The 25321-nt window shown below is 46.5% G+C and overlaps 1 protein-coding gene and 1 long non-coding RNA gene across 4 annotated transcripts in view; one reads left to right on the top strand and one right to left on the bottom strand.

The window, feature by feature from the left end:
* The window catches only part of MYOM3 (myomesin 3), a 46768-nt gene extending 36316 nt beyond the window's left edge, over nucleotides 1-10452 (top strand). For both annotated transcript variants that reach the window (XM_016126775.2, XM_016126774.2), the window contains 12 exons: nucleotides 94-238; nucleotides 371-430; nucleotides 806-873; nucleotides 1986-2096; nucleotides 3834-3921; nucleotides 4470-4508; nucleotides 4756-4864; nucleotides 6014-6177; nucleotides 6386-6422; nucleotides 6599-6621; nucleotides 8073-8128; nucleotides 9090-10452. In XM_016126775.2, coding sequence (XP_015982261.2) covers nucleotides 94-238; nucleotides 371-430; nucleotides 806-873; nucleotides 1986-2096; nucleotides 3834-3921; nucleotides 4470-4508; nucleotides 4756-4864; nucleotides 6014-6177; nucleotides 6386-6422; nucleotides 6599-6621; nucleotides 8073-8128; nucleotides 9090-9353 — 1164 coding nt within the window. In that variant the 3' untranslated portion in view covers nucleotides 9354-10452. The remainder of the gene's footprint in view (nucleotides 1-93; nucleotides 239-370; nucleotides 431-805; nucleotides 874-1985; nucleotides 2097-3833; nucleotides 3922-4469; nucleotides 4509-4755; nucleotides 4865-6013; nucleotides 6178-6385; nucleotides 6423-6598; nucleotides 6622-8072; nucleotides 8129-9089) is intronic.
* Nucleotides 1-25321, bottom strand: part of LOC107501030 — a 59632-nt gene that overhangs the window by 4523 nt on the left and 29788 nt on the right. Inside the window, exons 6-8 of one of the 2 annotated variants that reach the window (XR_004953764.1) lie at nucleotides 19106-19191; nucleotides 15005-15202; nucleotides 10714-10911 (exon numbers count right to left, since the gene is read on the bottom strand). This is a non-coding gene — a long non-coding RNA (uncharacterized LOC107501030). Of the gene's footprint in view, nucleotides 1-10497; nucleotides 10912-15004; nucleotides 15203-19105; nucleotides 19192-25321 lie in introns of those variants that run through there. The other variant, XR_004953766.1, reaches the window with a different exon arrangement.

Here is a 25321-nt window from a genome sequence, read left to right as displayed (position 1 = left end):
TCCCAAGTCCAACTGCACCCCGATTTGTGCCACACAACACAAATTCTCTGGGATAGAAAAAGGGCAAAAATGACTCGGGTTTGTTCTTCTCAGAACCGCAAAATCAATTTTGACCGAGAGAAGGGCCTAGTGGAAGTGATCATCCAGAACTTGTCAGAGGATGACAAAGGGTCGTATACTGCTCAGCTCCAAGACGGGAAAGCCAAAAACCAGATCACCTTGGCACTGGTGGATGACGGTCAGTCCTGCCCTGCCCGCCCCATGCACCCGCCCTCCGCTCTCAACTCCGGGATCTTCTGTCCACCTGGACACCCCTCTCTGGGTCTGCACTCCTCTTGGCTCATGCCAGTCCCTCCCTATGTGTTCACAGATTTTGACAAACTTCTGAGGAAGGCAGATGCTAAGAGAAGAGACTGGAAGAGAAAACAGGGTAAGTGCAAAAGCCTCAGCCACCAGGCCAGTGGTCAGTGCTGGGGAACTGCTGGACTTGTGGGTTAATACATCCCACGGCCCCCTCGCCCCCCGCCCTGAGGGAGGGCTACTGCACTTCGATCCAGTTCTGTCCCTGTGCCAGAACGAGACGGCACTCGCCCAACCCAGAGAGCGAGCGCTTCCTTAAATAAATTTTACACCCTACGTGTCTCCCTTGCCTCAATCCAGTTCCCTTTAACGTAGAGACAGACCCCGAGGGGCCCGTGGTAAGCTCCTATCCCCACCCCAGCTAGCTCCACCGTCTCACCACCAGGTGGCGCCCCGGCCGAGCCTGGCGGGCTAACCGGTGGGCGGGTCCGTTTTGCACTCACAGGTCCCTATTTCGAGGAGTTCTTGCAGTGGAAGGTCACGGAGGACTGCCAAGTGCTGCTGACGTGCAAGGCAAATCCATACCCCTGCCTCTGTCCCTGCCTCCAAGCCCAGTGGGGCGAGCCCTGGTGGCTTGTCCCTAAGTCTGGTGGCTGTCCTTGCCTCACTCCCCCATTCTATCTATACCCTGAGCTTGGCCGATCCCACACCTGGGAAGTAGCCCCAGCTGAGACTGCATTTAACTGGAAAACAAGGCCACCGCTTGCAGAACCCAGGTTGCAGAATTAGTGTGAGTTGGGTTGGCCTTGAACTAGATCCCCAAGCTGTATCTGGTAGGGGTTCTTTGGGTTCAGGGTGTCTGAGAGCAAGTGAGGATCTGTGTGTTGGGGAAGGGGAGATTCCCTGGTTTCTACTGGCAGCCTTGCCAGACACCATGCTCTGTGCTTTCAGAGCATTATTTTGTTTCATCTGCCTCACGAGCATCTGTGCCGTAGGCATAATTATTACCCCTACTTTGCAGATGAGAAAATAAATGGGGAAATAGCCCAAGATCAAGAGGTAGTGCCCAGTGTGTCTGACTCCAAACCCGGTGCCCCCTCTCATTACCCTGCAGCCTCTTTAGAGAACTGGAGAAGGGCTGGGTGGGGGAGGGCGCTCTCCCAGAAGCATATTTATTCAGCAAACTCAAAGCACCTACTATGCCCCAGATACTCTGCAAGGCCCTGAGCACACAAGGAGGAAGAAGTAGTCTCAGGCTTCTAGGAGCCCGCAGGATCATTGGAAAATAATGTGCTTCCTGCTGTGATGGAGCCACGAGCAGGAAATTGATTAATCATAGGGGTGGGGGGGCTGGGGGTGCTTCAAGGGAGGCTTTCTGGAGGAGGTGACATCTAACCTGAGTCTCAAGATGCATAGACATTGACAAGGAAAAGTAGAGTAGGGAAGAGGTCAAGGGGCAGACGGAGCACATTAGCAAAAGTCTAGACCTCAGAAGCCAGCGGAGGAGACCCATGGTGTGAGGAGGGAGTTGGCCAACCAGCCACATGGTGTGAGAGCACGATGTGAAGGGGGTGTGGGTGGGGTAAGAAATCACATTTGCAAAAAAATAAAAATAAAAAGATTGTGACGAGTTGAGTTTTTACTCAGAAAAAGCCTGATGGAGCCTCATTCACCACCTTCCTCAGGTGACCAACACAAAGAAGGAAACCTGTTTCCAGTGGTTCTTCCAGAAGAAAGAGACGCCGGATGGGCAGTACGACCCGCAGACGGGAGCGGGGCTTCTCTGCATCAAAGAGGTAAGTGTGGCTTTGACTTCAGGACTCACATGCTCCAGGCGGTGCCCGGGTCGCTGGGTGGGGGGCCAGGAGCAGGACCAGGCCGAGGGCGACGCAAGTGAGGCACTCACCTTAGGTACGAAAACTTAAGGGCACGAAAAACTCAGCAATTAAGATCAATGATATTTCATGCCATCTTTTAAAAACTAAAAATTAATGCAATAAATAAATAAATAAATAAATAAAACCCCACAGAGGAAACAACACCAAATTTTAAATAGAGACAGAACCAGTAATACTGATTTTTCCTTTTGTTTGAACTCCAGTCCTGGCCCTGCCACCGACTGGTGGGCTAGTCACTGCTCTTCTCTGATCCATTTTCATCAATAACATGAGCAGTTAAAAAGGGATGCTCCCTCCAAGATTCCTTCCTGCCCGGACAGTCTAGAATTCCAGACAAGGAGGCTGCCTCCACGTGAGGCAGGTCTGGGCAGAGCAGAGTTGGCCTGGAGCTCGATCCTCCACCCATGTCCTCCCCGTGGCCTCTGAGGAATGTGCCCCGGTTAAGGTAGAAACTCAAGGCCTGTTCTCAAACATTTGCCGTTTCTCTGCCCTGCTGCTGATTCCTCTGGCCTCACCGCTGAGGGGGAGGACTGGAGCAAGCACAGGTTTACTGACAAGGAAGGAAATGATGATTTCAGGGTCTTCTCTCAGATCCCGGCTAGGACAATGTCGCCTTTGTCACCACGGCACAATCTCCCCACAAAGAGCTCGGCATCAAGTAGATGCTTAATAGCTACTAAGTCCTGTTGCAATCATCCGGGCCACTCATGCAGAACCTTCTGGTTTCCAAAGAGTTACCTCCCTTGGTCCTCACGGCCGCGACGGCAAGGAGCTGGGACGAGGACTGTGCTACCATTTTAAGATGAATAAACCGCAGCTCAGAGGGTTTCAGTACCGAGGCACAAGGATAGAGGGTGGGGTCAGAAGTCACCCTAGTCACCCTCCCCAGGGTGTGGCTGGGTCTTTGGAGCCTTCACGGGAGGAGGAGGGAAGGGACCCAGGAGAGGACTCTTAGAGTTCAGCCCTTCGACTCCCAGGTTAAGAGCTGCCTCTACCTTGGATCCTGCCTCACAGTACACTATGTGGAGATGGTCAGGTGGGAGGGGCCCTTTGAAGGGGCAGGGAGGCGGATATCACTCCCCAGGCCCTGAAGGAGTAACACTGTGTAATGAGAGGTCACTTTTGTTAAAAGTATACCCCAAGTTATTGTTTTGCTGAGGGTCGATTCAGGCTTCATTTTGGGGTTGACAAGCATGTGACAGAGAAGACCCCTTTGTCCTGGGCAAAAGGACACGCTTCCTTCTGGAAAAGTACAGAGGAGCAGTCCAGGCAGCGAGGCAGCCCTGGCGGAGGGCGTGCTGAGCTCAGACAAGCTCCACAAGGAGGGGTCAGTGCTCCACTCAGAGCGGCTACCTGGAAGTCCAAATGTGGGATATCTGTCTCCGTCCTCGGCTCTGCACCCCGCCGCATCCCCAGACCCAGACAAGCCCTGAGCTGGAATCAGAGGTCTGTGGAGCTGGAAGGAGCCTTAGACCTCACCTATTCCAGATGGGTAAACTGAGACCCAGGGAGGAGAAGGGTCTTGCCTGAGATCACACAGAGAGCTAGGGCTGGCCTTGAGCCCAGTCTGACTTGCTGTAGGTCGCTTCTTCTGGAACCCACGCTGATACCCCCCTCACTCATCCTTCCTTCCAGCTGTCCAGAGAGGACATGGGAACTTATAGAGCAGTGGTTTCTGATGACCGAGGGTTGGACGACACCATACTGGACCTCACAGGAGAAGGTGGGAGCTAGCGATGGAGAGGGGCCGGGAGGGTTGTGGGGAGATCACACTGAACCAAGGGACTGTGATGTGACCTGTGAGGTAAAATGTATGGGATCCCATGTCACTTGGGGCAACCGAGGCACAGAGAGGTTAAGTGACTGGCCCAATGCTGCACAGCTAGTCAGTGGCGGGGGCCTGGTGTGTGTGACTCTGATGCCCTTGCTCGCCGCAGCATGTCACAGTGAGCCTAGGCTTCAAGACCAAAGGCCCAAGTTCACTCCTCTGCCCCACAATGGGCCCCTGGCCCCTCATGCAGTTGGTCGGCTCGACTGGCAAGAAAATTGTCAGGTCGGCCCATTTGTACCCCATCCATGGTGCCCCTGCCCCATCAGTCACTGAGTGCCCCAGATCCTCACCACCCCCGAGCCATGAGAATCATCCTGCAGAATTCCCAGGGCCCCAAGAGCTGCCTGCGAGCTCCACCACATTTTCCAAGGAAGCCCCCATCCCAGTGTGTCTGTAGGGGAGCCTTGCATTAGCTGACCGTTCCCTCTGTCTCTTTCTAGCCCTGGATGCCGTCTTCACTGAGCTGGGCAGGATTGGTGGTAAGCAAGCCCCTCTTTTTGCCCAATTCCGCCCCAATACCAAATCTCCTCCTGGGGACCTCCAACCAGCCTTGGCTATCAGGGGGTGGGGGTTGGGGTTAGTATCCATCCTCAAAGACGGGAAGAAGCGTCTGCCTCCTCGCAACACTGCATCTCACCCCCACCATCCCCCGAGAGCTGGAAGGCCCCAGAAGGTGCTGCCCAAAGGACCTTGGTGGGGACCCACTCTTCTTATCTGCCTCCCTAGTCCTCTCTGCAACCCCACTGAAAATCCAGGGGACTGAGGAGGGAATCAGGATCTTCAGCAAGGTCAAGTACTACAACATGGAGTACATGAAAACCACCTGGTTCCACAAGTAAGCTGGCCTTGCCTTGGAGCCCTAGCCAGACCAAAAAGGGGCCTCGCACCTGCCCCAGCTCAGTCCCATGGGATCAGCAGAGATCAGGTCTCCCACTGGTCCTGCTGTCCGCAGAGTTAAGAATAGGGAACGGAAGGGAGATCTCCCAGGGAAGGTGGATCGTCTGGTGGTAGGACCGTTTTTACAGAATATCTGTGACCACAGAAGGACTATTGTCTTAGAGCAGCACTTGGGACTGGGGAAGAGAAGGGTGTCGAAATAAGGGAGAACCAGAAGGTCAGGTGGGTCATGATGTCCCTGTGGGCCTTTGAAGCCTTAGCAATTCAGGCGGCCAGGCTGAGAGGACAGGTGCAAGCAGAGGGACCTGTGGGGCTGCTACCTGAGGGCCAGGGCTTGAATGCAGGATAGATGAGGTATCCATGGAGACTTGGCTAGGAACTAAGTGGACCAAATAGTTTGAGAGAAGAATTTTCCCAGTGTTTCTTGTCATTTGCATGCCTCAGCCTTGTGGAGCAGACATTGCTGCACCCGTTCCGTGGAGAAAGCTAGACTGCCTTGGTCAAGCTTGTCACCCGAGCGAGAGCCAAGGCCACGTTGAATTCCAGGACAGTGGGCTCCTCCTCGAGAGTTTCTGAGCCCTGTGACTAAGCCCAGAGGTGTCGCTTTTACAACACAACACTGGGGACCTGGACCAGGGGTCTCCAGGAATGAACTTTAAGTAAAGAAAAGAAGTTTCTATGGTCTCTAAGGATTAGGGGAAAGTAATTATGAGAAGAAACCCAAGAAGGGTTTAAGACGAGGACAATGAAGAGGTGAGAAAGCAACTTCCCAGAGTAGAGGAAGTGGTGGTCACTGACCCTGTAGCCGCATTTCCTCAGAGCTCCAGTCTGCAGGACATGTCACAAATATAGAGTCGGCTCTGGCACAAAGTTGATAAGCCACAGGATCGGACAGGTAGATGGATGGATGCATAGTTGGATGCATATGTATGGAATGCCCCGTGAATGGTCACCACCTTCAGCCCACAAATCTATAAACAAAACCTCAACAGAGGAGTTCGAGGAGGGGGTAGACCTGCAGGCAGACAGCTGCCGGGCAGTACTGACAGACTGAGCCAGGCGACCGTTCATTTGCCCTCACATTCAGGGAGAAACGCCTGGAGAGTAGTGATCGGGTGAGGGCTGGCACCACCCTGAATGAGATCTGGCTCCACATCCTGGATCCCAAAGACTCGGACAAGGGCAAATACATCCTGGAGATAGTGGCCGGGAAGGAAATGCGGCAGCTCTCTGCCGATCTCTCCGGGCAAGGTGAGTTGTCTACCTGTCTGTCCTAAGGGAAACCTGTTTAAAACACCTCGTGTTCTTTTGGAGGGGCTCCCATCTTCCCACCCTATCCTGGCATTGCTCCAAGAGAAAACTGGAACAGAGGGGGTGTGGTCAGCGCTAAGCCCAGTACCTGTGGGTCGTGGGAGCAGAGACCCTAACGATCCCCTCCCCTCTCATTTCCTTCTCACAGCTTTCGATGACGCCATGGCTGAGCACCAGAGACTGAAGTAAGTTTCCTCTGTGTTGCTGGCCCCGTGGGTGTGGCATGAACTGTGCACAAGACCCCTTCCGGGGAGTCCCGGCCCAGTCTTCCCTTCCCTCATCATCCCCTCACCCCGACCCGGGCAGGACTGTCCTTTAACAAACAGAACCTCGAGCCTTTTTCCCCATTTCTGTTTTTCAGAGCCTTGGCCATCATCGAGAAGAGTAAGTCCACCTCTATTTCTGTTGCTTTCATTTCTGAGTTTGAGGCAGCTTTCAGGGAGCTTATGCCTCCTGGCTGGCCGGCTGCTGAAATCCCAGGTCCCCGTGGGCTCTGTGTGGCTCTGGGCTGTCACGGAGCTGCCAGGGAGCCCTGGGCAGTGACAATGTGAAGACAGTTGGGTAAGGAGTGTGGAAGTACCTGAGACCAAGCAGGCCCATGGGCAGTGGTGGGGACGATGGCAGGTGGGACCTAACAGGCAGGGGATAGACAAGAACAAGCAAGGAAACGGAACGGCTGCCCACTCTTTGTTCCGAAGCCTCAGAAGAAAGGCCTAAAACACTGCTAGTTTGGGGCCACTCGTGGGAGCAGGGAATCCGCCCTACATGGCGATGTTGTCCCTGAGTGTTCCCACTTGGCAGCAGGCGGAGGCCTTGACATTCATAAACATAATCTGGGAGGGAGCACTGGATGGTCTAAGCGGCCATGCAGTGAGGAGTCCTTGCCAGGCGCGGCCACCTCGGTGAGAAGAGTGTAGCCCAGAGACCCCACTGCGCCCAGCCAGGAGGAGCGCTGACATAATCAGGGAGGCTGTCAAGCCCGTCACACAGACAATCTAGTCACTTTCCCCGCAAGAACATCCATCCCGTCCTGGAATGTGTGTCCCCGGACAGGAGACCTCTCCAGGACTCGGAGGGAGGGAAGGTGAATTCACTGTATATGGTCGGTGGGGCTTGTGGAACCAAGAGTCAAGGGAACTGGGTCATTTCACCCAGCTGTGAAGGGCCTGGTGAAAAACCAACAGCGTCCATCTCTGGGGCCTTCTCCCCGCCACCCTTCTGCAGGGTCCGGGTCCCCTTAGTCCAGTGAACAGACACCAGCCAGTTCAGGCTCTTCGCACTTTGCTGACCGATGCTCTAGGGCCTGTGCTGCCCACTCTTCTGTTCTGAAGCCTCAGTTGCAGCATAAGGGATGTATTAACTCTCTGCTTAGTGGTTTACAACACATCCTCTTCTTACACACCCACGATGGCTACCAGGTGTCCTCCTTGGTGGAATCAGGGTCCCAAAAGCTCAGTCCTAGTTTTCCAGGCCCCTCCTCGGTTCATCGCACCTATTGTGTGCATTTTGCCAGGCTAAGGCCCAGAACAATCTTATTTACATTCCTTCCCAGTTCTCAAGGAGAGGGGCACCTCACTGTCACCTCCAGGTACCACCAGTCACGAGGATGACCTCAAATCAATGACAGAAACCTGTCGTGTCCCCTGTCTTCTGTTTACGAAGGCAAGGAAACGTAATATAAATTTAAGGATTTACACCCCGAAATGATGAAAATAAAAAAAAAGAAGCATTGCTTAAAAATAAACCTCAGCTCTGTGGAAACCTGTTTCTGGGAAGCAACCTGAAGGAAAACATTCATCACTGTGGGGGGGGGGGGTCTCATTTTTCCCTTCCAGATCGTGCCAAAGTGGTGAGGGGCCTGCCAGACGTGGCTACAATCATGGAAGATAAGGTACTGGCCCATGCTGTGTTCCCTTGCGTATCCATCAAAAATCATGAAGCAATACAGCACCATGAATTCCAGAGCCGAAGGGGCTGGATGCACCAGAGTCTGGCCGAGTGACCACACTGCATTGGTCACATGTAATATAAGGGAAAGACCTTGAGCACGGTGTCGGCCCATGGGGACGCTTGCCCCAGCTCTGCCTCCGCCTCAACTCTCCAGGCGGCCCTGGGCATCATGGACTTCTGTGAACAGAATCCTTCCCGAGAGCTCAACTAGATGATCCCTTCAAGGGCTGAAATTATGCAAGTCTAATATTCTAGAAAATATTCTAGAAAAGCTAACATTATTATAGTGGTTACTTTGTGCCAGGCACTATTCCATATTTGAGCTTGTTTAACCATCAAGGCATCCACATGAAATGGGGTATTATTACTAGTCACACTTTGTAGCTGAGGAAACTGAGGCCCAGAGAGATTAAGGGACTTACCTAAGGTCACACAGCTTGAAGGGGCAGAGCTGAGGCAGCCCAGTTCCAGACTCTGAGTGTTTGATCATGATACCATAGGTTTCTGAGTTAGAGTTTATTCGAGAATTTTCTAACTCAGTCCATAAATCTTTGTATCAAAGCTATATAGCCTCATTTGCATGGTAAAATCATACCGACATATATACAACAAAAAATCAAGAAAGCGAAGTTCAAGCCATGCTGGGGCAGATAATTGCCAGAATACTAATGATCTGAAATCCTAACCAGTAAACATTCCTGTACAAAGCTGAGGATGGGAGACATGGGGTTAAAGTAAAATGTCTCTTCCTTTAATGTTATCATTTCATGGGATTCAATAAAACACATGTAACGAATTTATCACAAGTTGCAACTTGCGCTGGGAGCTCTCCAGGGGAGCGAAGGTGGATGCCAAGGGGTATTACGAGGAGGTGACCCAGCATTCTTTTCCTGTCCTTTCAGACTCTGTGCCTGACCTGCGTCATCTCAGGAGACCCCGCCCCTGAAATCTTCTGGCTGAAGAATGAACAGCCTGTCACCTTCCTTGACCGCTACCACATGGAGGTGAGGGGGTCAGAGGTCACCATCACCATCGAGAAGGTCAACAGTGAAGACAGCGGGCGCTACGGAGTCTTTGTCAAGAACAAGTATGGCTCTGAGACGGGCCAGGTCACGATCAGCGTGTTCAAGCACGGGGAGGAGCCCAAGGTGCTGGGGGAGATGTGATGGACAAGTTCAGGCTCAGCCTGGGGTCTAGTCTGCATGGACCAGTAGGGTCAACCAGTGAGTCATAGCCTGGCACAGGCCCCAGGAGCAGGGCAGGAGGGAGAGGGACAGGGGGGAACCCGGGACATCAGGGTAGGATGGAGTGGAGTAGCAAAGACCCTGCTGGGCTCCCAAGAGGACTCCAGAATCCAGATCAGCACTGGACTTGGAATTGGAGACCTACGCTCAAGACCCAGTTTCAACTCTACACTCTCCACGAGCCTCGCCTTTCTCATCTATCAATCAGATGGGAATTCCTACACCTAGGGGTCATTTATGAAAATTCTTTATAAACCATATACCAGTGGTTCTCAACAGCAGGCAATTTTGTCCCCCAGGGGACATTCGGCAACGTCCAAATTCTTGGCTATCATGACTAGGGATGTCTACTAGCATCTGCTAGGTAGGAGCCAGGGATGCTGCTAAACACCACAGCTCCTCACCACATGGAATATCCTACCCAAATGTCAGTAGTGCTGAGATTGGCTAGCCCTGCCATAAACTGATATATCACAATATCCCTCTTTTAGGATACTAAATTTTCCATTCGTGTAAGTTCAACAAACCTTCATTTGAGGTCTAGGACGTATGTGCAAAGCTGAGGATGGCACTGGAGCACAAAGATAAATAATACACAGGCCCCGTCCTCGAGGAGGCCTTAGGACATTTGGGAGAGTCAAACCTGGGTGCAAAGGACTCCAGGACAAGGCAGATGATGAGAATTATAAAATAGCTCCGAATAAAGTGCCACGAGTGGTCAAAGGAGAGAGACGAATGTTCATCCCAGTTGAGGAAAGTGGGCTTTAAAATACCTTCACAAGGCTAGCAGAATCAGTGTTGGAGCGTGAAAAATGAGTTCAATTTGGTGATGGTTATGGGAAGAGGCCATCTCGGGAGCCGGGTATGTGAGAGCAAAGGGGTAACACAGGGGGGGGTCACACTGCCATGGTGGCCTTGGATGCCAGGCTGGAGAGCTGGATGACCCTCAGGACTCCTTTCAGTTAGAGACCTCTGACTGGCGTGGCAGATACCGGCTGGCTTTGCTTAATGAACCTCAATTGAGAGCTGGGCATTTTACCACCTTTCACTTTCCTTTTTTTAAAAAAATAAAATAAAATAAAATTTGGAGAGGGTGGGACTTATAAAGTTTAAAGTTGTAGATGTTTGTTGTAAAAGTTTGGAAATCTCTGAAAATTATAAAGGAGAATATTAAAATTTCGTGCACTCCCAACACCAGATGATAACCCACCTCTGATTTCTGAAATGACTTCTGTATTTAAGGATACTATGAATCACTCGTACATCCACCAGCTACACATACCAGGTATGGATAACTTATATCCTCCGTAGCTCATGCTTTGGACTCATGGTGCAGTCAGATCAGGTGTTCGAGTTGAGTGGGGGGCCCAGGGACCTGACCGTGCCCCGGCTGAGAATGAATATGGAGAAATTGTTCGGGTCTTGGAGGCAAACACACCTTGAGCAATTCTCTTCCTTTCTCTGGGCCTGGATGTCCCACCTATAAAACAAGAAGGCTGAAAGATCACTTTTAAGGGCCCTTTCAGCTGACACTAAGATCTATATTACTTCCCAGAACTCAGTTCTCCTTTACTTTTCTCATGATGGTGTGAAGGAGAAAAAGGCTCCATCCTCACCCACCCTGCCACTCTCGTACTTGGCATCTCAGGGAGGAGACTTGGTTTCTCTCACATGTCAATGAGGAATGTCACCGATTTCAAAGAAATCGGAAAGCACAGTATCCAGCCACTTTATCCTTAAAACTCCAGCAGCCTTACATAGGCTTACATATATATGTACTTCATTTCACAAAGCACCTGCCCTTCACCTCCACTGTATCATCACCCCAGCACAGGGAGGTAAGCTGAGATTGTGATGATGACAGTAAATTACGGGGGCACAACACTCACAAGGTTATAGAGCATCCTTACATCTCAGTGCTCGTCAGATCAAATGGGACGGCATCCCTGGCCTCATTTTTACTGATATGATAGATGAGATCCAAACAGTAAGTGGCAGGGTTGAGACAAGAACAAGAGTCCCTGGGTCCTAGTTCAGAGGACATTCTGCTCTGCCACGCTGTCTCTGAGCAACGCAGAAGGTACATGGAGCCCAGAGCCCAGAGACGAGCCAATCCTAAGTTCTCAAATACTTGAGAATTGCCAAAGTAATGAATAAGCAAATCAGTGAGTGATTGGATGGGTAAATGGAGGTGGCTTCTTGGCCCCATTGTCCAGAAGAGTAAAATTTTCTCCATGGAGAAGGGGGGCTGAGTGGGGAATGGTGTACACAGCAATTTGTCATGAGTTCTTCCCTAAGAAGCATTTATCCCTCGTGTCAGCCCTGATGGAGCATGGTGTACGCACCCCCCTGTGTGGTGAGGCGTGGGTTTGCATGCTAAGAGAAAGCTAAGAAGCAGTGCATCATGGGTGTGGAAATGCTGCGAACCCTGATTTGGTGACGAGCCTGTTTGGGGGGCAGGATCTGGTCGCTGACGTGCTGCGTGCGGACAGTTTCCCTGTGCAGTCTCCCTGCAGCATCCTGGAGCAGGCTTCCTGAAGACCCGGATCCCCATCACCTTTGCTGCTCTGCTCTCTTTGCCCTGCCTCCACCTGAGCCCAGGCTCGGCTGGTTTCTCCATCAGGTTGCTGCTACCCAGGAGGACTGTGGACAGGGCAGGGCCCAAGCGTGGGGCGGTGGGGATGGAGGTCCCCAAGACCTTTCATTGTTCTCTCCGCTCTTCCCACTCGATCCCAGTTAAACCTGAAGTCCCACTCGAGTGGGAAAAGATGGGGCAAACCTTGCTCAGCAATATTGTGGTATAATTTTTTAAATGCAAAATATTCGATCTTTGTTCCTGGCTCCTGACACACAGTTTCTAACCCTTGGAATCTCCAGGGTGATAAGAATGTCTTTTGTATGCTAATGAATGACTGGTGGCAGACCCCAGAGAGCCTGGAAGCTCCACACCTTTCTATTCCTTGCCCTATGCACCTCTTCACCTGGCCGTTTATCTGTATTCATTATAATGTTCTTTATAATAAACCAATAAATGGAAGTAAAATGTTTCCCTGAGTTTTGTGAGCTCTTCTAGCCAACTATCCAATCTAAAGAGGAAGTTGTGGGAACCTTCGATTTATACCTGGTTGGTCAGAAGCACAGGTGACAACCTGAGACTTTCGACTTATTCTGAAGTGAGGGCAGTCTTGTAGGACTGAGCCTTTCAACCTGTGGAATCCGACACTCTGGGTAGTTAGTGTCAAAACTGAATTGAATTATAGGATGCCCAGGTGACATCTGGAGATTTGGAGAACCGGTTATTGGTATGGAAAAACCCACACATTTGCTATCGGAAGCGTTGTGAACAAAATAGGTCAGAGTTATTAATCAACCACCTCCCTATGGGGTCTTTTCCATCTTCACCTATTCTGTGTTTCCCAAGCCCAGGGTAGGCGGCAGCCTCCAGCGAAGCCAGCCTCCCTAGCTTCACCTCCTTCACCCTCTACAGCCTGAACCACTGCCCTTCACCTCCTTCTCCCCTTCCCAAGCACCTGTTCCCAGTGGCCTCTGCTCCTGCTTCTGGCTCGGACTCCTCCCAGCATCCTGCTCACTGGACCCCGCTGGTTCCTCCTTAGCTATAATTGCCACTTGCTCCTTGTGTTATTCTTTTACTGGCTCATCCTGGGACACATCTCAGTTGGTCTAGCATGATCCCTGGTGCCCTACACGGGACTCAGAAAGTTAGAAACTTTGTCTCCCTTATCTATCTAGTGGAGCGCAGGCGCAAGCACATGATCCCAGGTTTCTTCAGGAACTCTCCATGGATCTCCCAGCATGCTGGACTTCCAGGGAGCCAGGCAGGGTGCACAGGCGGAAGAAAGGATAGACAGCTAGTGGGTTCCCCCTTTATCACACCACCAGCCACTCCTCCCCCACCCCTGTTTAGCCACCTTTCAAATACCAGCCCTGGGTGCAATCCTTGGCCTAAAGCATTAAGAGCAGTAAACAGGAAGAATATAGGGAGCGAGAACCCTGACGAAAAATGACTGGCCTGTGAAACAATTAACCTCTACCCATTCAGCCTCAGCCGCTGTTCTAATCAGATGCTTTCAATACCTTAAAATTTCCAAATCACTTCAAGCAACTTGGGTGACATTTTCATGCCAAAAATAGTTTCCAAAGCAACACTCCCCAGATGTCTCGAGCTAGAGGAAGCCAGATATTTATTTTCAGCATTTGAGAAAAGTATAAATCCTGAGGCCGGAGGAGTTTTTAGCCAAAAAGTGCCCTGGGTTGAGAGCAAAACAAATTTGCACAGCCAGCGAGGAACGTGCCTGTCCTCTCTGGAGCTTCCCAGAAATCCATGCACCCAGGAGCTGACTTTGATACCACTGGTTCCTGCGCCAGCAGATCTAAAGAAAGAGAAACACGGGGCCACACAAAAGTCTTTTCATTCCAATCATAGAAATGCTCATGGTGCAATGAGTCTTTGAGTTTGCTTTAAAATACTCCAGTTTGGAAAAAAAAAGGGGGGGGGGGGCGGGGGGCGGGGAATGAGATAAATGAAAAAGTCAGCAAAATATTGATAATTCTTAAATCTGGATGATGGCTACATGGGGGCTCATACTACCATTCTCTACTTTTTTCATAGGTGTTGTTTTTCTGTAGCTGCTTTGAAATTTTTTATGATAAAAAAACTGTAAAGACTCCATGGGAAACTAGTCCTTAGCTGCTTTTTCATCTGGAGTAATATATATTATATATCCGGCCCTTAGTCAAGGACGCAAGATGAAGGCAAGTGAGCACAGAGTTCCTCTCTTGCAGGCAATGATTACAGCCTGTTATTTTTCAATCACACTAATTCAAATGAATGGCAACATAGATGCCCTACAGGAAATAATTTCCAAGTAATGGCTGTAGTTTTGTTTTGTTTTTTAATTACATATTCAAATGATTCATTGACTCTGCATTCATTCGACCTAATCTTAACTGAGCTATTGATGTAGTAGGAACATACATAATTAAAGCTTGGTGCTATAACCTGAGGCCCAGCCTTGCTTTACTTGATGCATGATTTAATTATTTAAGCTTTCTGCATCTCATCTGTAAAAGACAGACCGCTTTCAGAATTCCATGCAGGGGTGCTGGTCCAGTAGCTAGCACAGTGCCTGATTGGAGTGAAACAAATGATAGATTTCCCCACCCACCAATTCCCTGTCTGGGAAGCAGGCAAGCATGGGGGGCTCATGGTCCAGTGGGAAAGATAGACCAGCCAATCCGGCTCCTAGAGAATTCCACGGTTTCTTCTGCACATTTTTGAATGACAGTATAAATGCTTCCAAGAGCCCACAACCTCACCAGGGATTTTTAAAGTAGAATCTGTTGTCTTTTTTCAATTACAGGAATTATAGATGCTCGTTGTAGAAAGATTGGACAAGACAGAAAAGAGTAAAGAAGAAAAGTACAAATATCCAGAAGCCTACCAACCGGAAATAAGCAGTGGAAGACACTCCTTATTAACCGACCTAACAGATATCCCTACCCTCTCCCCCTTGCCACTCCCCACTTGAGAGACTGGGAAGCTAGATACTCACTCCCAGGGCCCTTGTCCCTGGGGGCAGCCGCAGGACACGGTTCTGATCAGAAGACCTCAGGAATTTGCTGGAGCACCTTGGCAGCCTCCTGATGTTTCTGATGAAGGAGACAGACGCCGCAGGCAAGGTGCTGCCCCCTTCCTCCTTCCCGTCTCACATGCGGACCTGATGCTTGGAGCTGGGGCAGCCATCTTCTGACTATAAAGAGAAGAGAATGGCTGAGATTCCGACCCTGCCATTGCCAAGCAGACCTCCAGACTATTTATGGAGAGAAAAATGAGCCGCCTTGTGCTCGCGGCCCCCTGAATGAGGTTTTCAGTTCCTGGGAACTGAGAGCGTTCTCAATTCATGCACCACTTGTTAAAGATATTTTGGGGGGGGGGGGGTACTTCAAACTCGTCTTAACAGAGTTAAGAAATCTTACGTATAATTTTACATTCTGGGTTTTTCATATGCCACTGAAACGTAAGAATTTTTCTCATATCACCAAAAAGCATTCCTGGACCTCATATTAGTGTTTATCATGAAATTTCGTATAATTTATATATTGCTAGAAATAGTTTCTGATTTTTCATTATTATAAATAAAACCGGGGTGGACAACCTTGCCTATAAATCTTTGCCTGCATATCTGAAAAATTCTCTAGGATAGATTCTAGAAGAGGAGTTACTGAGTCAAAAAGCATGAATTACTGAGTTGAAAACAGATTAGCTACATGGCCAAGAATGGAAACCAGCAATCAGTGATGTTATCTGGGCCTTCCCCTCAGGGCACAGCTTAGAAAGTAGTTGATCAGTTAACGCATATTTATTGAGTTGCTATTTCTCTCCAGTCACTATGCTAGATTACTGGCCATATAGTGATGACCGAAGCAGACACGGACCTTGCTCATATGAGAAATGCCATTTATCAGATGGCTACCCAAAGAGATGGAACAGAGTCAACTGATGAAAGGACAGAGTCACCGTAAAGTTAAAAAGCGAAAACCAATTAAGAAAAATATTTGTAATCTACATGGAAACTGTAAGGCTAATATACGTACTATACAATCACAATCCGGTCATGCCAGGCCTAGTATATCACCAAAATAGTGTTGCCAAAAAATACTGAGATGCATGGAAAGATGTTCTAAATAGGTTTTAAAAACCAAAAAGCTGACTGGATACAGTGTATAGGATGTGATCTTATTTTATTAAAGTAAAAACTTTATTTTACTTTAGAAGACTAGACGCATAAACATCAAAATGTTAGTGAATTCTCTAGATTGTGGGATTACAGCCGATGTTTATTTTCTTCTTCTCTTATTTGTATTTTCGAAATCTCTACAATGAACTTGCAGTGCAGTTGAAACAGAAAAGAGAAGCAAGAACTTACGAATGCTTTATAAGCGACCACAGAGACCTCGCGTTGGCCCACTAGCCTTCCTTTACTCTGTGTGTTCCTGATTTGAGGACCTCGCCTATTTTCCTTTTGTGTCTCGCTTGTTAATTGTACCTGGCACGCTCACTTCATAATCTACCGAGACCTACATTCTATTCAGAGACTTTTAAAATTTCGAATCTTGTATTTCGTAGTTTTGGAGTTTCTATTTGGTTCTTTTTTATACTCCTCCTTTCTCCATCAAGATTTCCTGTCTTTTCCTTTTTTGGTAAACATATTTTCTTTTATGGCAAAGAGCATAGTTATAATAGTTGCTTTAAAATCATAATCTAGTTATCCCGAAGTCAGTTTCTGTTATCTTTCAAAGACAGATCACATTTCCTTTTCTTCGTATGTCAAATAATTTGAGATTTTATTGTGAATGATGTGTAATGGAGACTCTGGATTCTGTTATATTCCTCTAAAGGAATTTTTGTGGTGATTGTCTTTTTTTCAGGTAATTAACTTGGTTAGATTCAAAACACAAACTTTGTCTTTGGGGAAACAGCTCGAATATCAGTTTATTTCTCTCATTTTAGCCGATCTGCTTGTTGTCTGTCCTATATACGTGAATAATCTAGAGGTTGGCCAGAGATTTGGAGAGTTTATAAAAAACTTGTGGTTCCTTTTCTCTCTGACCTTCATTTTCCAGTGGCTGCGGCTAGGTTTTCAGGCCATAACTACTGCAGGCTTTCTATTGGAATGTTAGGCACCCTCAAACGGTGCTGACTGCAGTGTGCTGAAAGCCATTAAAAGATGACAAACTCATCCAGTGCTAGATCTTTCTTTCAGGTGTTGACCCCTCTGCAGAACCTGCCTGCTTTGATTTGTTCTCTATCACTTTGGGTAAAAATTTTTTCCCCAGAAGTTAATAGCAGTAGTCTAGGATCACTCTAGTTGGAGCCAACTTGGTCATACCATAAGTGGAACTCCTCATGTGACTCACTCTCCTAACCCACAAGCCTTCCCTTACTCTGTGTCCCCTAGCTTCAATCTTCAGTAGCTCCTTCTAGGTAAGGAGTCCACGTGGCCAAGAGGACATGCCACTCAGAGCAGCCCCTCCTTCTGGGAAATGCCCCTGGATGTTTCTGGCACTTGCCTTCTGACCTATAACAGATTTCGGATAGGGTTGGGCACCCTTTGCCTTGGCATTCCACAGACTGCCCAGCAGGTTTCATTCTTAAGTGGCCACCCACAACTGGACAGTCAGAACTCAAGGTACTTTCTTTTGAATCATCTCAATTGTATCAGATCACTAAGCTGTAAGGATGAGCTTATTTTCAAAAGCCATTAAAAACCACTGGGAGAAAACAGTATTGTCAGTAGACTCAGACAAGAGGGTCTCCTCTGGGTGCCATGCTTTAGGGGGCACTCAACCCTCTGCTGGCTGCACCCCTCTCCATGGGCCCAGGAGTCCTTGGAGCCAAGGGACTGTGACTACAAGAAGCATATGACACCTTTCTTTAACTATGCACCCAGTTCCCAGAACCCAGAATTCCCTGATCAAATGACCCCAAACTCAATTCCAGGACCTACGTGGACTTCTTTCTTGGCGGTGGAAGGTAGAATAATGGATGCCCGAAGATGTCCATTAAAAATAAATTTTAATAGTCGGACAAGAAAGACATGGTCTGAATGTAAAGAAACAGATTAAAGTAGAACAAGGAAGCAATATACGGAATGAATGGAAAGCTAGACTGGGACGTGTGAGGAAGACCCATGTTCCTTCTGGAGAAGAGGGCGGTGGTTAAGGGCGTGGACACGGGAGGCAGCCAGGCCCTCTGGATGAAACCCCAGCTCCACCACTTAACCTCTTTGTGGTTCAATTTCCTCTTTCCTAAAATGGGGATACTACTGTACCTTCCTCTTTGGGTAGCTGTGAGAACTAAATTAATTATTACGTGTAAAGCACTTAGTAATGTGCCCAGCCTGTGATAATTGCTCCAAAAAAGATTAGCCATTTTTGTTAGCTACTCCCAACAACAACAAAAAAAGAGGCTCAGAAATGCTGGGGTGGGGGTGGGGGGTGGGGGTAGGGCCGGAATGGTATGCCATAGGCACAATCCAAAAATAAAATGTGTCATGATTTTAAAGAGTGGCTGGTGTGTATGAAAGAAGGATCCATTTGAAATGGACTCTGGGGATATTCCCCTTGAGTGGCATTGAATTAGTAGAGAAGAAATGCTCTCCTAGCTCATTACTTGGCTCTACTTACATAACAATGCGTAAACTGTCGTTTTTTGGAGGTCAAAAGATAACCGTGGGAAGTTAAGAAAAGAAAAATGCATTAAAGCTCAGTGCATATAACATCAAGATGAGAACAGGAAGAGAGGAAATGAAGGTTGTATAACCCACAGGAAGTCAATAGAAAAGTCTAAAATCAATACAGTAAGAAATAACCACACAAATCTATCTTTAGAGGTCTAGGTTGACCACTAGAACTCAAAGCAGAATTATTAAAAGTGGTAAAGTCCAGATTGCTTTCAGAGGATAGAGAGGCAACTAATAGCATTTTGTTTATTTAGTACTCCTCTAATAACAAAGTCTCTGGTGCCTAAAGCAGCATCAGGGGCAGGCTCCACGGGTTCAAATCTCAGCTCATTTATCTCAGCCTAATCACTTCACCTCTCCAGAACGCAGCATTTTCAGCTGCCAAGTGGTGATAATGGGGTGCCTACCTACCTCAGTGATTGCGGTGCTCTCCATGATCAAAGGATTGGTTGTAGCTGGGCTTTGAGGCACCCAGCAGACCCTTTCCCTATTTAATCCTGAATCAGAAATAGAACAAAATAAGTTAACATAGCAGATTACGATAGCATGCTGCTTGTTGGCCGAAGAGCTCCGATCTCTTGTCAGCTAGTAACTCACTGCTGTCCGCTGGGGTCAGGCCCAATGGGCAAACGGACTGGCGGCTCAGAGAGATTTGCTCCGCCTGACTTTGACCAGAGGCGCTGGCTTTCCCAGCTTTAACACCCTGTGGCACCTTTAGTTACTTCTCACTTGCTTTTGTACTGATTCCAGAGGATACTAAAGATGCTTAATAAAGTTGTCTCATTATCCACCTGGTGCTCACCACATGAAAATTCCCAAATAGAATGCATTCTAGGGAAATAAAAATAACGTTTGGAATACCAGATACTATGCTAGAAAATCATTTTCCTATATACATACATATTTACATATATGTGTGTGTGTGTGTGTGTGTGTATCATACATGTCATACAACTGGTCTTTACCCTTGCTCCTTTGTGGAGTAAGACAACTAGGGAAAGGAAGATAAAGGTTAAGTGATTTGCCAGAGCCTACGCAGCTAGTAAACAAGTTGAAGCAAGATCTAAATTCCAGGCTGTAAACTCCAAGACTCTTTTGACGATATGTTATGATGCCTATAAAGCACCCTTCACATTTTTCAACATCTCCCCTGAAAATATGACACATTAATCATTAAATTCAAATAGCTAGCTGACCCTGGCCAATACAGCAGCCACTAGCCACATGTGGCTACTGAACACTTGAAATGTGTCTGGTCCAAATTGAGATGTGCCGATGTATAAAATATACACTAATTTCTAAAATTTAATAAAATGAGAACATAAAATAGCTCATTAATAATTTTTATATTGATTACATGATGAAATGATAATATTTTAGATATATTTTGTAAATAAAATGTTGTTAAAATTAATTTTATCTGTATCTTTTTATTTTTTAATGTGGCTACTAGAGAATGTTAAATTCTATCTATCGTTCATGTTATATTTCTATTAGACAGTAAGCCAAGCTAGACTATTCGATTAACTGAGACATTGGTGTTTCAATTAAAAAAAAAAAAAAAAAAAAAACTGGTGGAGAAGACAGGGGACCAGAGTTCAAGTCCTAGCTTTGACGTTATCTGGCTGTGTGGTCTTAAGTAAACTACTTACCCTTTCTGAGCCTCAGTTTCCCCTCTCTAAAATGAAGGACTGGATCAGATCATTTCAATGAGCACTCTCACCTCGACAGTCTAGGTTTGTACCGGCAACTCCCTTAGCTTTCAGCACTCACTTATAGCTTTGTGTGCTAAGGGGTTTCTCAGCTGGGAGGTCTATCCACCCCTTCCTGGTCATAAACTTAAACTTGAGGCTAATATAAAAGTAAATTGTTGCCCCTCTAACTCCCAACTGCAGTCTCCCCACACTGCAGCAAGCACCCAGTTGACACTTAATAACATCTTGCTGGTGGATTGATACCTGTTTAAAGGTTATTGTTAATAGAGTTCCTTCTCCTTTATTTCTCCATTTTTTCTCCTGGATTTTCCTCAAAGATTTACATATTACATTCCAAGGGCCGCAAAATGAGAGCGTAGTTTGGCAAAAGTTTAAGCAACTTCCTTTTTTTTTTTTTTTACATTTCCTTCAATAGATAGGTTTATTTTTATCCATAAAATGTATTAATTTCTGATAATTTTTTTGGCATTCTATTTTTTTAATTTAAGCAACTTCCTGCTACCACACACACAACAGGTAAAGTGAAAAGCTGAGGTGGGCATCCTCTTCCAGCTCAGGACCCCGGATCCTACTTGGATTATCAAAAGTAGCAGAAGAATATAAACTTTTTGTTCTGAGTCTGTTTTTGTCCATTTTAAATAGGCCTCCCAGGTCACATTGTCAATCAGGAAGCTAATTTGATTAAAATTAAAGCACAAGTGAATTCACTCCATGAGCAGTTTCTGCTTTTAAGACTATGTTCTGAATTTAATTAGACTATTATGTCATTGCCTGAGGACAGGTGCAAGGTCTTGATCATCCTGGTATTTGGTGCCCTCATGGCATTAGGCAAAATCTTTGCTGAATGCAAATGATGAAAAAAAAGCTGGGGTAGTAATATGTATTGTGTCAGATGGATACTAGACTTATCGAGGTTATATAAATGTCTAATCACTATGTTGTACACCTGAAACTAATATAACATATGCCAACTATAATTGAAAAAAAAAAAAAGCATTGAAAAAAAAGGTGGGGTAGCAATATTTATATACTTGAAATAGACTTTAAAACAAAGGCTATAACAAGAAACAGAGAAAGACCCAGCACTTGCACTTCTGGATAGTTATCTGAAGAAACCCGAAACACTAATTTGAAAAGATATATGTATCCCTATGTTCATTGAAGCATTATTTACAATAGTCAAGATATGGAAGCAACCTAAGTGTCCATTGATAGACAAATGGATAAAGAAGAAGTACATATATACAATGGAATATTACTTGGCCATAAAAATAATGAAACCTTGCCATTTGTGATGCCATGGATGGACCTAGAGGGTATAACGCTAGGGGAAATAAGTCTGACAGAGAAATGCAAATACTATATGATTTCACTCGCATGTGGACTCTAAAGAACAAAATAAATAAGCAAAGCAAAAGCAAACTCATAGATACCGAGAATAAACTAATGGTTGCCAGATGGGAGGGGTTCTGGGGGGACGGGTGAAAACGAGGAAGGGATTAAGACGTGCAGATTGCCAGTAATAAAAACAGCCACGAGACGTGGAGTCCAGCCTAGGGAGTACAGTCAATAATGTAATGGCTGCGTGTGGTGTCAGGTGGTGCTGGACTTACAGGGGTGATCACTTCATAGTTTCCATACATGTCCAGTCTAAAAAAAGTCTAGTCACTATGCTGTACATCTGAAGCTAATATAGTATTGGATGTCAACCATAATTTAAAAAATTTTTTTTAATTACTTTAAAACTAAAAATTAAATAATAATTTTCTTTTTTAAATCCTTGCTAGCAGCAGATTGTTTAACTGAAGCCCAAAAAGCCATCGGCAACCTCAGGAACTTGGGCTGGGCGAAGTGTTCCTTCAGAGCTAACATAAACTGAACTGACACAGGGAATTGCATGTAACCCTCTTAACAGCTCTGTGAGGTGCGTTGCTGTTATAATGCCCTGTTCACTTTACTTGAGAAATTCATTCGCTGCAAAAATATCTACTGAGCTCCAACCCTGGAGGGACCCGGTGAAGGGGGAAGAAGTGGAAGGAGAAACAGAGAAGATGCTGATCACGACATCGGCCCCGCTCTGCAGGCTTCCACACCTGGGGACAGGGATACTCAATTGGACGAGAGTCTGCAGTTTTTACATCAGACTGGACTAGTCTTTTTTCCCCTGCATCCGCCAAACCCACAATGAGGACAAGCCCATACAGATGGTGAGTGATGAGGCATGTGCCTCTTGGTGCCTCTTGTACCTCTAAATGACGTTTTTTTTTTCAATTTCCTAAGGCTGATTCCTATCAATCCTCTTTTATAATTAAATAAGGTGGGAGTTTTTTTCTTGTAAGAATTAAAGCCCTTCTATGCATAAATACTCTTCCTGTGGCTGTTGCTAGAAACTCCTTTATGATACTAATTCTTACAGGAAACCAACCCTCTCCGTTTCAAGCAACAGAGGTACTCATGTCGCTTAAACGAAAAAGCCATTCCAGTTTATTAAAACCTAATTTTACAGTTAATCTATACTCTAAACCTAAATAGAAAACTCAGACAAATAATTCAAATGAAATCATAAGCCAACAACCATCCACGCATCCACCCACCCATCACTTAGTCTATAAATATTTATTGAGCACTTACAAAGTGCCAGGTCCTGTGTTAGTCGCTTGGAATAGCTCAGTGAACAAAAAGGCAAAAATCCTTGCCCCTATGAAACTGCCATTAAGGCAGGGGTGGTAGGGGACAGATGATAAACAATACAAAGAATTGTTTAAGGAGACAGAAACTACATCAGAAATATGAACGGAGGGAATTTCATATAAAGAACTGTTGAGTATAAAGTTGTTCACTAGGTAACTAAAAGGGTAAAAAGGAGAATGCTAAGATATCACAGAGGTAGCAAGCACAGGAAGCAGCTACCACTCCAGGGTGGGAGGGGGTGGGGTGCAGAAAGGGGGTTGGGACTGTGAAAATTGAGACTCCGGAAGTGAAACTCAGACCTCTGAGGAGGAGGTGCTGCTTGGCTGGCACTGGTGCCTCTGAGTGGGGGTGCAGTGCAGCTGCTTCTGCAAATGTTAGAAACGCTGCAGAGTGAATTCAGCTGCTGCTACGGGAAGGACCTGCCACTGCTGGAGTGAAGATCTGTTGCTGGAAAGATATTCATGGGAACAGGAAGTAAACTGGAAGGAGCAATTTACTTCTTTACTTCCTCCCCCACCCCTGCAGCCTACCCTCTAGCGTCATCTCTGCAGAGTCTAATAGAAAAGAGCTGGCAAAGCAGAAATGCAGTTTGCAGAGTCCCAGCTCAGCACTGCAAAGAATATAGGAAGATGGGATGGGGCTAAGAGACAAAAACTTGTCACTGGCACAGTAATAAAGAGATAAATAAGTTAGAAGATGATAAGGGGAAAAATAGAGCAAGGTGAAAAGGATGTGGGAGGTGTTACATTTTAAATAGGGTGATCAGGGTAGGCCTCAATGAGAAGGTGATGTTTGAGCTGTAACTTAAAGAGTCATGAGATTTACCACTCTCTAGCCATGGCCCCATCCAACGTGTCCTCAAGGCAGCTGCTGCACTGCTAGTATCTGTCCAGGGCTAGCAAAATTCACTCCTTCAGGTTTTTCTTATTTAGATTTATATGTAAGAGACAGAACTGCTTGCATTTCTCACCTTTCCCTTCCAAGTTCCAGGCAAACAGGCTCTGTACTGACTCTCTGGGATGGGGCTTACAAAGTCCTTTCCTAAAACTGAAAAGATATTTCATCCAAGGGACTTATCACAGGTAGAGTCACCTGGCATAAACCCATATGCCAAGAACATTCTAGGGAAAGCGTCTTCTCTGAAACAGAGACTTACCATATATAAACACGCACACAAAAACAGACATTGTTAAGGCCATGAGAACACAGGTATCCAGGCTGGGCACAGCAAATTGGCAAAAGCAGTCCAGTCATCCAGATGCAGCCAAAACCATTTAGACAATTGACGTATTCCACTACACAAAATGGAAGGGCTTTTAGATTAAAAAGTTAAAGCCTGTGTAGAGTGACCCACAGAATCGAAGTCTTGAAATACAAATTAAAACCACCAAAAAAGTACGACAGCACGCCATGGGAATGGCTGGATTAAAAAGACTGACAATGATAAGTGTTCACATGGACCCAGAGCAACCGAAATGCTCATCTCTTGCTGACAGGAGTGCGAAATGGTACAGTCTCTTTAGGAACCCATTTAGCAGATATTTCTAAAGCTATATAGATAGCAATCTTCTCATTCAGCAATTCTAGTCCTAAATATATACCCAAGAGAAATGACTGCACAAAGAGGCATGTACAAGAATGCTCCTAACAGCTTTATTTGTAATAGCCAATGACCAGAAGCCATTCAAATTCATCAACAGGTAAATGGATAAATAAACTGTGGTAGTCGTGCAATGGAATACTACTCAACAACAACAAAAAATGACAATACAGCTGTTTGTATGTTCAACAACATGGATGAATCTCAAAAACATAAACTTTTGGGAAAAAGGAGCCACACACAAGAGCACATCTGAATGTACAAGAACAGGCAAAACTGATGGTAATAGAAGTCAGAATTGTGGCTACCTCCAGCAGTGGGGGTGGTATAGACTGGGAAGGGGCACAAGGAAGTTCACTGGGTTGCTGAATACATTCATTCTCCATTTTCATCTGGGTGGTAGTGACACAGATGTGTACACATGTAAAAATCCTTCGAGCATTTAGGATTATACAGGCTGTGAATTTTGCGATATGTGTCTATCCCTCAATAGAAAAAAGAAAAAGGGAAGAAGATTAGCATCCTTCCTGAGGACGCATGGTTAAGAAATCATAAAGTCCACAATTATCTGCTGAGTGCTCAGAGTCTATCAACTAGGATGTAGCTTCATAAATCAAGATA

The sequence above is a fragment of the Rousettus aegyptiacus genome, unplaced genomic scaffold (genome assembly GCF_014176215.1).
Source record: "Rousettus aegyptiacus isolate mRouAeg1 unplaced genomic scaffold, mRouAeg1.p scaffold_m13_p_1, whole genome shotgun sequence".
NCBI classification, from domain to species: domain Eukaryota; kingdom Metazoa; phylum Chordata; class Mammalia; order Chiroptera; family Pteropodidae; genus Rousettus; species Rousettus aegyptiacus.
The sequence above is the reverse complement of the archived record's forward strand: the minus strand, read 5'-3'. Positions and strand labels throughout refer to the sequence as shown.